Below are 12,254 nucleotides of genomic sequence, written 5' to 3' on the forward strand. Positions count from 1 at the left end.
AATTTTTTATTTGTAAAAGAGGAGACTGTGTCAAGCCAATATCAACTATGTCTGACCTCTAAAATCCATACGCCTACAAAACTACCACAAATTACGATATTGTAGTAATTGCACATCGGCAAGGTTTTAACATTTTTACAGCTCATCAGTTTAGAGATGACTGTAAATGATGGCCTTAGAATTATTCCTCTCACTCGCGTTTTCGTGGTTATACCCCAATATGTGTTACACAATCGCTTTACATATGCATTCTAGGTGTAGGTTTAAAATGGTGTTCCCTTGTGGCCCAATGCATGAAAATTTAAATCTCTCCTGGTGTCAAGTTTTAGTCACCTGGAAAACAGAATTTATTTAACCCATTTACTGACCTGGAAATGAGGAATGCCTAAGGCCCCATACACACGGTCGGACCGAACCGATGAGAATGAACCGAAGTTCAGTTTCATCAGACCAAACGGACCGTGTGTATAGGCCATCGGTCTGTTTTCCTTCGGTCCAAAATTTTAAAACATGCTTCAAAACCGAACCGATGGACCGCTGCCCGATCGGACCAAATCGATGGTTAGTACAGAAAAGCATCGGTTCAAAACCTGTGCATGCTCAGAATCAAGTCGACGCATGCTTGGAAGCATTGAACTTCGTTTTTTTTCAGCCAGCACGTCGTGTGTTTTACGTCACCGCGTTCTGACCCGATCGGATTTTGAACTGATCGTGTGTACACAAATCAGACCACTTCTGCGGTGAACCGATGAAAACGGTCCGTCGGACCATTCTCATCGGTTCGTTCCGACCATGTGTACGGGGCCCAAGTTGTCCTTTTTCTAGACAATTTTGGAGAAGGCAACACTCCCTTAGGAAAAAGTGGCTTGGCCACATGGAGTAAATAAAACAAAGTGAAAAAAAGCAGTGAAAGAGTTAAAATACAAAGCGTGCTTCATTAATTCTCCCTAGGCTGTACAGCATTGTAGAACATTTTCTTTTGATAATTGCTAAATGTAGTGAACTGTAAAAAGTCTGGCTTGTAGACATTTTGGCATTTGAAGAAGTGATCGTAAGTATAAAAAGCAGAAAACTCCCACATCTTAAAGCAAACTAATCGTTTCACTCGCTCTTCAAACAGCTGGCATAGGGTACCTGTATTCTCTAAGAGAGTCTTTGGCGTGCCGGGTTTGTTAATGATTTCTACAAGTTGATGCAACACCATTGGAACATAAGGCTGCATTTCAAGTCCTAAAAAATATATAAAAAAATAAATAAAATAAAAACAGGCTTCTTAGTTAAGACACTTACTGCATTCACAATAGGGGGAATAAAAGGAAAATTGATTTGACACAGGTATTTCACTTTCAGGTTATATTGGAGTATTGAACAATGGCAAGCAGTAGGCCAGTCAGAGAACAACTCAGCTACCAGCATGCATGCCAGTTTTGTAGCAAAGCAGTACACAGAGTATTTTCATAAGCACAGCATAGTGGAACAGATTTCCCTCAAGGGAATCCAATAGAAGGATTTTTACAATAAGTACAAAAATCCTATTTTCTTTCTTATCCACTGGAGGGACACAAAACATGTCACCTTTGGGGGGGGGGGGAGATAAAGATAAAGATAATGGAAGCAGCAGCACATGTATACTTATGGCTCCATTCACAACTAGACGTCCCTGTTTGTGGGAGGAATCGCTGCTAATCACATGACACGGTTGCGATCCCCATTACTTTCAATGGCACCCTGATCGCATCGCAATTTTGCCGTGATTGTCGTCTGACGAATTACGGTAAAATCGTACAAACAGAATCGCATTGCGCCCATCCCCCAAAAGTAGTTTGGGAACTTCGATTGTACAACAGGCGTATCGAGATTCTGTTTGCACAACTTTACCATGATTTGACGGGCAGCAATCGCAGCAAAATCGCAGTGATCTGGGTGCTATTGGAAGCAACAGAGATAGCAAGGGCGCCCCCACAATTTGCAGCGATTCGGGTTCACATGCAGAATCACTACGATTCTGACCACGATCCAGGATGCCTGGACATGAACGGAGCCTTAAGAGACCATCTGGGATGAAGATGGGAATCACTTTCTGAAAGAAGCAATGGCCAAGAAATAGACTCTCAGCCTAAACCACATCCAAAGATTGGAGGGAAATTTACTTTGGTCCACTGGAGCCAGTTGAGGTAAAAGGCAGAAAAAACCTTAGGAAGGAAGTCCTGGGCCTCAACACCATGTTAACATGCAAAAGCAGAAAAAGCTCCTTTTAGGATAAAGATGCAAGTTAAACTTTCGCCTTGCAGAGGTGAAGGCTACAAAGAACACCAACTTAAGGATGAGAGTAGAAGGAAGAATGTTTGACCGGTTCAAGCAGCAGTTTGTGAAGTGCAGAGAGAACTAGATTCAGATCTAACACATTGGAACAAATAGGGGGAGCTACATGGAAGACTGTAATAAGGTCTTAGAAGTGGGTCTGTCTCTGAAACAAGATAGAAAATAAAAATGACAGGAACCGGACCTCAAGTAAAGACCCACATGGAGGAAGGAAAGGAAAACGACTAGAGTGGGAGCTCTGGGACACTGCGCCTAAAGTATCCCTTCCACACCTAATGAAAGGCCTAACTCATAGCATCAAGGAAAATTAGATTCAGAGATGCCCATTTCTCAAAACATGTTAAAGGCAGCAAACAAAGCAGGATGACAAATCGGTCCTCGAGACAAAATATCCAGATGATCTGGCAGAGCCAACAAAGCATCCAACAGGAGTCTTACCAGGTTGCATTCAACATCTGCCTGGGCCAGTCCAGAAGTCCCTAAAGGCCTTATGTGATAGACAACCACAAGGCATTTATACAACATGAAGGATTGGATCACCTCACTTTACCGTTCTTAGGAGTATGATACAGGGATGCCCTCTATCCCCAAATAATTTTCCCCTGTGATTAAACCTTGACCCTCACTATTAAGGAAAACCTGGATGTCTAAATCATAGAGGTGGCCAGATACCAACAAAAGGCTTGCCTTTTTGCAGATCTTTGTTTCCCTTTGCCTCTAACTACTACCACAATCTCGCTTCCAAACCTTAATCAAATCCTCAATGACTTCCAGCCATTTCAGGATTGCGCATTAATGATTCAAAATCCATGGCCTTAAATGTTACATTTACAGGAGGTAAAAGTCCAAGTTCCCAAATATACTTTTTCCTTTTGTCAGGTGTCTTCTCACCTCCCCATTTAGGAGCCATTCACACATTACAAGGCTTTGCATTCAGCTAGCTGCACAGTTTTTTTTTTATTAAAACAAAAAGATATAATTGAATCCTGGAAGAAAAAAAGAATATATTGGCTGGGAATGGACGGTATTTCATAAACTCTTGTACCCATTCAGGGTCTTCTCTTTTAATGGTCCCTTGCACTTATTAGGATTCATTCAACAGCATGCAAGAGATTAATCTGGCAAGATTTTAGAACGAGAAATAGCAATACCACATATTACTTACTACTTTGCAGCACAAATCGGCACCCCCTCTTCATTATACAACTTACAACACTCCATTGTGGAATAGCATCGAAAAATACCTGATCAAGCCCCTGGCGATGGACACGGTCCTATTGACGACTACTGACTTTCATAAACAATTTTGTGCGCAAGCACTTGCTGAAGATATGGGACTCTAAAATATTCTGGGGGATTGCCATCATCGCTTACATCTTTTGCAAACCTCACTAAAAATCTTTTTTTCCCCCCAGGATACAACGAGTTACGTTTATTTTGTGGCAGTATAAAAGCAGTTTTTGCTGGGCACTGTTAACTGCTTGCCAACCTGCCGCCGTAGTTTTACGGCGGCAGGTCGGCTCCCCTGCGCGAGAGCACGTAATACAACGTTGGCTCTCGCGCAGGCCACTAGGGGTGCGTGCACGCCCCGCTCGACGCGTGCCCGGTGGGCGCGATCGCGGCCGGGCACCCGCGATTGCTCGTTACAGAGCGGGGACCGGGAGGGAAACGCTGATCTTCTGGCCATACAATGTATGAACAGAAGATCAGTCATTTCCCCTAGTGAGTCCACCCCCCTACAGTTAGAACACACTCAGGGAACATACTTAACCCCTTCCCCGCCCGTGGCATTTGTATAGTAATCCAATGCATTTTTATAGCACTGATCGCTATAAAAATTCCAATGGTCCCAAAAATGTGTCAAAAGTGTCCTCCATAATGTTGCAGTACCGAAAAAAAAAAATATCGCTGATTACCGCCATTACTAGTAAAAAAAAAAAAAAAAAAAAAATATATTAAAAAAAATGTCATAAAAATACCCCCTATTTTGTAAACGGTATAACTTTTGCACAAACCAATCAATAAAGCTTATTGCGATTTTTTTTTTTTTAAGAAAAATATGAAGAAGAATACGTATCGGCCTAAACTGAGGAAAAAAAATGTTTTTTATATATTTTTGGGGGATATTTATCATAGCAAAAAGTAAAAACCACGGAGGTGATCAAATACCACCAAAAGAAAGCTCTATTTGTGGGGAAAAAAGGACGTCAATTTTGTTTGGGAGCCACGTCGCACGACCATGCAATTGTCAGTTAAAGCGACGCAGTGCCGAATCGCAAAAAGTGCTCTGGTCTTTGACCAGCAATATGGTCCGAGGGTTAAGTGGTTAAGCTACCCTTCACTGTAATCTTCACACAAGACTAAATCTGCAGAAATAGTTCATTATCTTCAAATTGGTAACTGTGAAGGCGACCCAAAAATACACAGATTCGCTTTTGACTCTCTTCCCTTTTGATCATATATTCCTGTATGATCCTCCTCTTTCTAAAGGTATACCATCGTCAATCGATTACTCCCTTTTGCAGGGCAATTGGTTATACCCCCTACCTTAGGTCTGTCGGCGGAAAAAATCTGGTGCGTTAATCTGTGTGGTGATAACAGAAAATTTTAAGGTGGGAAACCGAGGAGGGTGCTGCAAACAAAACTATGTAGCCTTAGGATACTACCTCCTACGCCAAGAGGTCTCAACATGCAAGCTGTCCATGTTCCTGGAAAGGTTGACAAATATTCCTCCACTGAAAAGTGAGCGTGCACCCTTCATGCAGAGGTCTGGGAGACACTGCACACCAGAACTTGCAGGTGGATTGTGGGACAAGCTTGTGGGCTTTAAAGTAGAAGATATGGGTGCATGCTGTTCAAGTTTTTTGGCTGAAAAGGTTGGTGCCCATTCCACCAGTACCATTCCTAATAATGCTAATCTCAAAAATGCCACCTTCCGAGATGGTGTCAAGGGAAGAATCTCTCGGTTTCCAAAAGGAAGGTTCCTGAAGAGCCGAGAGCACCAGAGTCAAAACTTATCGGGGAAGAGGTGGCCAAGAGGGGAAGTATATGACAAACCCCCTGCACAAAAAGGTACCCACCAGGGAATAATCTGCCCTCAATCGGTGCTTAAGGTAATTTTTAGGTCCACTCCAAGCTGTAAAAAACAGCAGGACCCTGGGCACAGAGTACGTCCGTGGACGACACCCCATTTCTTCGCACCAAGAGATGTAGGCCTTCCAGGTACGATGGTAGATCTTCCTAGAAGAAGACTATTATGCCCTCAGCATGGTGAGATGACAGAGTCGGACAGACCCTGGTCTCTTAAAACCTGGCTTCCAATAGCCATGTCGTGCAAGCCAGCGACTGTACAACAAGAGGAAGTATGGGACCTTGAGACAGAAGGACCTCCCGTTCTGGCAACCGCCAGGGTACCACCACCAGCAGGCGCCCATAGCAGGGACGACGAGGCCAATCTGGAGCGATTAGAAACAGGATCCCCTTAGCCTCGACTCTGTGGAGCAGCCGAAGGAAGCAACTACATTGCAGGAAAGGTATAAAGTAGTCGATACTGACCCGTCTGAACAGGATTGCTAGACCTGGCCATGAACTTCGACACCTTGCGGTTGAGACTAGCAGGCAGGAGATCCATGCCCTGTGATTCTCACCTCCTGCAAGGGAGCTGAAAAACCTTCAAGTACAAAGACCAGTCTCCCTGGTCCTGCATCTGGCGACTCCGGTAGTCCGCCTGCCAGTATACCTGATGGTAGACCGAAGCCACGGCCGTGGCGTCGTCCGGCTGAATCCAGATCGGACGACCTTGCAAACCTCTTCGACCATGAGGAAAGGCATAACCTGATCGCCCAAAGAACTAGGACAATGATCGGTAGACAGGAATTACAGCACCTGGTATTACCAGGCGATCTCCCATCCAAGTACTAACCAGGCCCGACCCTGGTTAGCTACCGAGATCAGACGAGAGCGGGCGCATTCAGGGTGGTGTGGCCGTAGTCCCCCTAGAGTCCAGCGACCTGAGCCGACAGGAGACCCCCTCAACCCGTGAGTCTGGCATCCGTAATCACCGTGTGACACAAGTGTGGAACTGGGGATACAGCACCGCCTCGAAGGAGGCTACCAACAGGCCCAGGACTTGCATGCAAAACTGAGAGATGACCGATTGCGTGATGCCAATACCTTCACTGCAGACTGAAGAGTCTGCAATTTTCCCAGGGGAAGAAAGACCTTCGCCAGCGAGGAGTCTGGGTCAACCTTAGGTACTCCAAACGCTGAGTCGGGACCAGGACCGACTCCAAAATGTTTAACACCCACCCAAATTCTCGGAGGGTCTGAATGGCTACAGACACATCCACCAATTCTGAGGCAGAAACTGCTCTCAGAAAAAGGTCTACTACGTAGCCACAATGGCAAAGCCTTGCAGGCCCAGCGAAACTAGGATAAGTGCGAGCTCCCTGGTGAAAACCCTTGGTGCCGACGCCAGATCAAAAGGAAGGATCACAAACTGACATTGGTCCTCCCTCATCGCAAAGCACAGAAAACTCTGCGACTTGCACAAAATGGGACATGCATGTATGCATCCTTGATGTCAAAGGAACGCCGGAAAGTCCCCCAGATGGAGCGCAGTCAGTCACCACCTGGATTCCATGCAGAACTACCAAACCGTTCACAAGGGCATTTAGGGCTTGAGGCCCAAAATCGGACGGACCCCGTCCATCTTTGCCAAGAACAGACTCGAATAGAAACCCTCAAACCTCTCGTCCTGCAGGACAGGTAAACTCACCCCACAACCTGGCAAGTCCCACACTGCCCCAGGGCACACCGAAGAGCCGGAAGGAAAGGGAGACATGAGGGAAAAAACCTGTTCGGTGGATAGGCAGGAACCCTATCTAGTACTCCGAAGAGACCCCTCGCAGACCCACTGGTTGGAGAGCAGAGAGGGGCACCGAGCTATTAACCTGCAAAGCCGACCCCCCCACCCCAGAGACGGGCAGGGGAAGGCTACATACATTGGCGGATTTGGGTGCTGGCGTGATCGGCTTACGCACCCAGGGGCGGTTTAGTCCCCCAGCTGAGCCTTAGTCGGCCTGGGAGGGTTTGCCCGCGGACCCGACAAAAATACCGCTACGGCGTGGGAAAAGAAGGACCCGGCTGACAGCGGCGCTCCTTCCCCCTGGAGGACTGAGGGAGGAGAGTGCTCTTCCCTCCAGTGACATCCTTGATAATGTCATCCAGCGAGGACCCAAAAGGCCTCCCACCCTGAAGGGTAAATCCACCAAGGCATATATGTTCGAGGCCTGGTCAGCAGACCAGCATTCCGACCAGAGGAAGCGGCATAAAACCATCTCTGAAACAGAAGCCCTGGATATCAAGGGCGCAGCATCCAGTGAAGCATCACAGACATATACAAGGCCCTGGACCAGCTGGTCCGCTAGCCTAATAACTTCGGGAGAGAGCAGACGCTCCTCCATAGTCTGGTGCAAAATGCTCACTCAGTGAGTGACTTGAGACCCCAGAGTCGTGTCCTCAATAGGCCGCAAGGCAGACCCCAGCATGGTAAACATGGAACGGGTCAGTGCTTTGGATCTCCGATCAGTTAGATCCATACAAGCAGGGGTTCCCGCAATAGGGAGAGTGGGTAACCTTATACCCCCTGGCAACCGGAGGGTCCACCACCGGAGGAGAAGCCCACTTAAAAAAAAAAAAAAAAGGCTCTCCTCAAAAGGGGTACCGAACCGCCAGGCGGTGAGGGACTACAAAAGCCTTCTGCGGCTTTTCCCATTCCGCATCTATGAAATGATCAAAGAAGGGCACAAAAGGAAAAACCTGCACAGAGCGGTCCGATTTGTGTGACCCAAAAAAGACTGAGCCCTCAGCGGAAGCCCAGCTGCACTATCCAGCTTAAGGGAATCCCTTACAGCATTGAAAAGCGCACCAACAAGTGCCTTATGCACCGACCAAAGTACCTGGTCCACGGCTCCAGAAAAACACACAACCGGGAACCTGTGCCGCAGCTAGGTCCTGGTCAGATACAGAGCATTCTCCAGGGGATAGCGGACGTAATTCCCTTACGTCCGCACTCCGCTCCCACCCTGGCAACAAAAGTGTCCAGGACTAACAAAGTGTCTGTGAGAATCCCAGGTGCAGGAGCACCAGCTGCCACCTCAGACATGTTTGGGGAAGAAAAACCCAGATACTGACTGCAAAAAAAGGGATTTTTATATACAGCTTACCTGTAAAATCCTTTTCTTGGAGTACATCACGGGACACAGAGCGGCATAGTCATTACTATACGGGTTATAGAGTCTACCTTCAGGTGATGGACACTGGCAATCTCAGACAAGAAGTCCCCTCCCTATATAACCCCCTCCCATAGAGGGAGTACCTCAGTTTTGTAGCAAGCAGTATGCCTCCCAAAATCTTCCCCATAAGAGGGGTGGGAGCTCTGTGTCCCTTGATGTACTCCAAGAAAAGGATTTTACAGGTAAGCCGTATATAAAAATTCCTTTTTCTTTATCGTACATCACGGGACACAGAGCGGCATAGTCATTACTATACGGGATGTCCGAAAGCAATGCTTTAATGAGGGGAGGGAGACATCTTAATCAAGAGGACTTAATTCAGAAAGTAATTTGAATTTAAAATTAAATCAAAATTAAATCAAGATTAAATTAAATCAAGGGTGCCCCAGATCCCAATGATCTTATATCGCAGCTTGCAGCACCGCCTGCCCAAAGGCTGCCTTGGCACTTCTCCTAAAGTCCAACTGATAACATTTTGTGAACGTGTGGGCTGACGACCAGGTCGCCGCCCTGCAAACCTGAGCCATAGAGATCTGGTGGTGTGTTGCCCAGGAGGCTCCCATGGCCCTGGTAGAATGGGCCCTGACAATATCCAAGGTATGCAGCAACCCTTCCTTTCTCGAAGTGGGCTTTGGAAAGAAGGATGGTAGGATCAAATCCTGGTTTAAGTGAAAACTGGATATAACCTTTGGTAGGAAGGACGGGTGAGGACGGAGAACCACCCTGTCCTTATGCAGAATAAGGTATGTTTTTTTACAAGACAAGGCCGCCAGCTCTGATACTCTTCTAGCAGAAGCCATGGCGACCAAAAATACTAACTTTCTAGTCAGTAATACCAACGGAACCTCAGCCAAAGGCTCAAAAGGCTGTTTCTATAAAGAGGACAAGACAAGATTTAAGTCCCATGGACAAAGAGGTGTCTTGATAGGGGGATTAATGTGCAAGACCCCCTGCAAGAAGGTTTTAACCAGAGAGTGGGTGGCCAAAGGCCTCTGAAACCACACTGACAAGGCTGAAATCTGTCCCTTGATAGTGCTTACTGCCAAGTTTTTGTCCACTCCCAGCTGGAGAAAACGTAACACTTTGTCAATGGTATACTTGCGGGGGTGCCACTTTTGGGACTCACACCAGCCTACATAGGCCCTCCAAACCCTGTAATAAATTACTCTGGAGACTGGCTTTCTAGCCTTAATCAGAGTAGAAATTACCTGGCTAGACAGGCCCCTTCCCCTGAGAATCAGGGATTCAGCCGCCAGGACCTTCGTGAACACACGGGGGGCTGTTGCTAGCCCGAAGGGGAGAGCTAAAAACTGGTAGTGGCGCTGTGCGACTGAGAAGCGCAAGAACCTTTGATGTGGCTGGAAAATTGGTACATGTAGGTATGCATCTTTTATGTCTATTGAGGCCAAAAAATCGTCCTGCTGCAAGGCAGCGGCTGCTGACCGTATGGATTCCATCCGGAATGAGCGAACCTTCAGGTCCAGAATCGGTCTGACGTCGCCGTTGGGCTTTGGTATGATGAATAGATTGGAGTAAAATCCTAGCCCGCGTTCCTGGGCTGGTACTTCTATAATAACCCCATGGCAAAGAAGATGATGATCTAATGCCGCCAGCAGCGAGGCCTTTTTTACCGTATCGTTTGGCACTCTTGACTCCTGAAAATGAGGCAGGGGAAGCTCCAAAAACTCTAACTTGTAGCCTGCGGCCACAGAGGAAGGGACCCACTTGTCGGGGACATTGGCTTCCCAAACTTCTGTAAAGAATCAAAGCCTTCCCCCCACCCGACTGAGTGGGGGCGCCCCTTCATAAGGCTGATTTGGGGGCTGGTTTTGCTGGCTTGCGAGACCATGGCCTATTGCCACCTGAGGCCTGTCCCTGCAAAATAATTATCAAAGTTTGATCGTGCAGGAGGCCGTCGATACTGCCTGGAGGCCGAGGGCCCTGGGGCTGGAGACAGCTGCCGCTTAAACGTGGGACCCCGTGACCTCTTCTTGACCGGCAAGAGAGTACTCTTGCCACTTGATATCGTCTGTATGTACTTATCCAGATCTTCTCCAAAAAGTCTTCCCCCATGAAAAGGGAAGCCGGCTAAGAGCTTTTTACATTGAGTCTCGGCCGACCAGTTCTTTAGCCACAAGAGCCTTCGCATATGCACTAAGAACAGTGACAAACGGGAAGCCTGCTGGATGGAGTCTCATAGCATCCACCGCAAAACACAGGGCTCTGGGTAGGTCGGCTAACTCTCGTGCATAGGAAAAAATGTTACTGCGCTGATCTAATTATCCAGAGGGTTTAATCTCTGGAAGTGTGGGCTGTGGATTGATAGAATACACCCTTAACCATAAGTGGAATATATATATCAGGGCCACAATGTGCCCAATCTTAGATGTGGATAACCTAAATACAAACAATCTATAAAAATATGTAAATTAAATTTAAATCATGCATATGTGACACAGTAATTTTAAACTTGAATCACAGATATAAATTGGTGTATCGGCATACACATCAATCAATATGCCACAGTGCTCCTGTGAAAGAGTGGCTATTGTTGCTGCTACTAGACAGCTAAATAGTGAAAACAATACAGAAAATAGTATATAAAAAATAATATATAAAAAACACACAATGTGCCAACTGCACCGTGAATTGTCCAATAACTGACATTGGAAACAGATATTCCCCAAAAATATCAAAGAATACAAATATAAATATATATAGTTATCAACCAATAAAATGTGCAATGTGCTAGCTGCACTGAAAATAGTCCAATGACAAGCAATCTTGCTTTTATACAATAGGTTCCAGCAAACAAGAGATTCAATGTTGGTAGTGCTGTATACAGACAAGATGTGCCACCATCACCAATGGTTAAAATCAACACTCACCAGACCCCAGATATTATTAGGCTCCAAGGTGGTGTCTTTTCTTTATCCGTCAGTGGGTGTTACCTCCTTTTTCCTTTTACAAGGTATCCTTAAATCCTCAAAGACAAGGGGCTCATCATGGTGTAGTATGTTAAAATATATTTATTTAAAAAAAGTAAAAAAATAACACTTACAATATAAAGTGCCTCTGACCGGCACTGAGTGTCTTTGGCCGTTAAAAGCCGCTGACCAGCATTTAAATGGCGTCCTAGGAGGTGTGCATGCCCCGCTTTTCTCCGCATGTGTTGCTACAAGGGGTCCTTGCGTGCTGATGTGCTTCACCCTCTATGTGTGTGTCCAGGCAGCCTCTACGCGTTTCGCTATTTGCGTCGTCAGGAGAGCTGTGGACACTACTGTTTCAGCTGTATTTCGTGCCTGTTGAGCCGGAATATCCTTAAGCATTTGCTTTGTTTTATCTTTTAATGCCTGACAAACGCCAATAGCAGCTACTGCCGGCTGCACGACTGCTCCTGCCGTAGTAAAAGAAGCTTTCAGAAGAGTCTCTAAACGCTTATCGACCGGGTCTTTGAACGTTTGTATGTTCTCTACCGGGCAAGTCAAAGACTTATTAAAGCAGGAGATGGCTGCGTCCACAGCCAGGAGCGCCCATTTCTTTGCAAATTTCTCTTCCATAGGGTAGAGGACAGAAAACCTTTTAGGAGGCAGAAATATTCTGTCAGGCCGTACCCAATCCGGAAAAATCAAATCC

The 12,254-nt window shown here is 46.4% G+C and overlaps 1 protein-coding gene and 1 pseudogene across 2 annotated transcripts in view; both read right to left on the reverse strand.

Moving 5' to 3' along the window:
- The window catches only part of TNPO1 (transportin 1), a 230,386-nt gene that overhangs the window by 21,109 nt on the left and 197,023 nt on the right, over nucleotides 1–12,254 (reverse strand). For both annotated transcript variants that reach the window (XM_040341460.1, XM_040341459.1), the window contains exon 19: nucleotides 1,135–1,230. In XM_040341460.1, coding sequence (XP_040197394.1) covers nucleotides 1,135–1,230 — 96 coding nt within the window. The remainder of the gene's footprint in view (nucleotides 1–1,134; nucleotides 1,231–12,254) is intronic.
- LOC120925374 lies at nucleotides 6,196–6,314 on the reverse strand (annotated as a pseudogene).

The sequence above is a fragment of the Rana temporaria genome, chromosome 1 (genome assembly GCF_905171775.1).
Source record: "Rana temporaria chromosome 1, aRanTem1.1, whole genome shotgun sequence".
In the NCBI taxonomy this organism is placed as follows: Eukaryota; Metazoa; Chordata; class Amphibia; order Anura; family Ranidae; genus Rana; species Rana temporaria.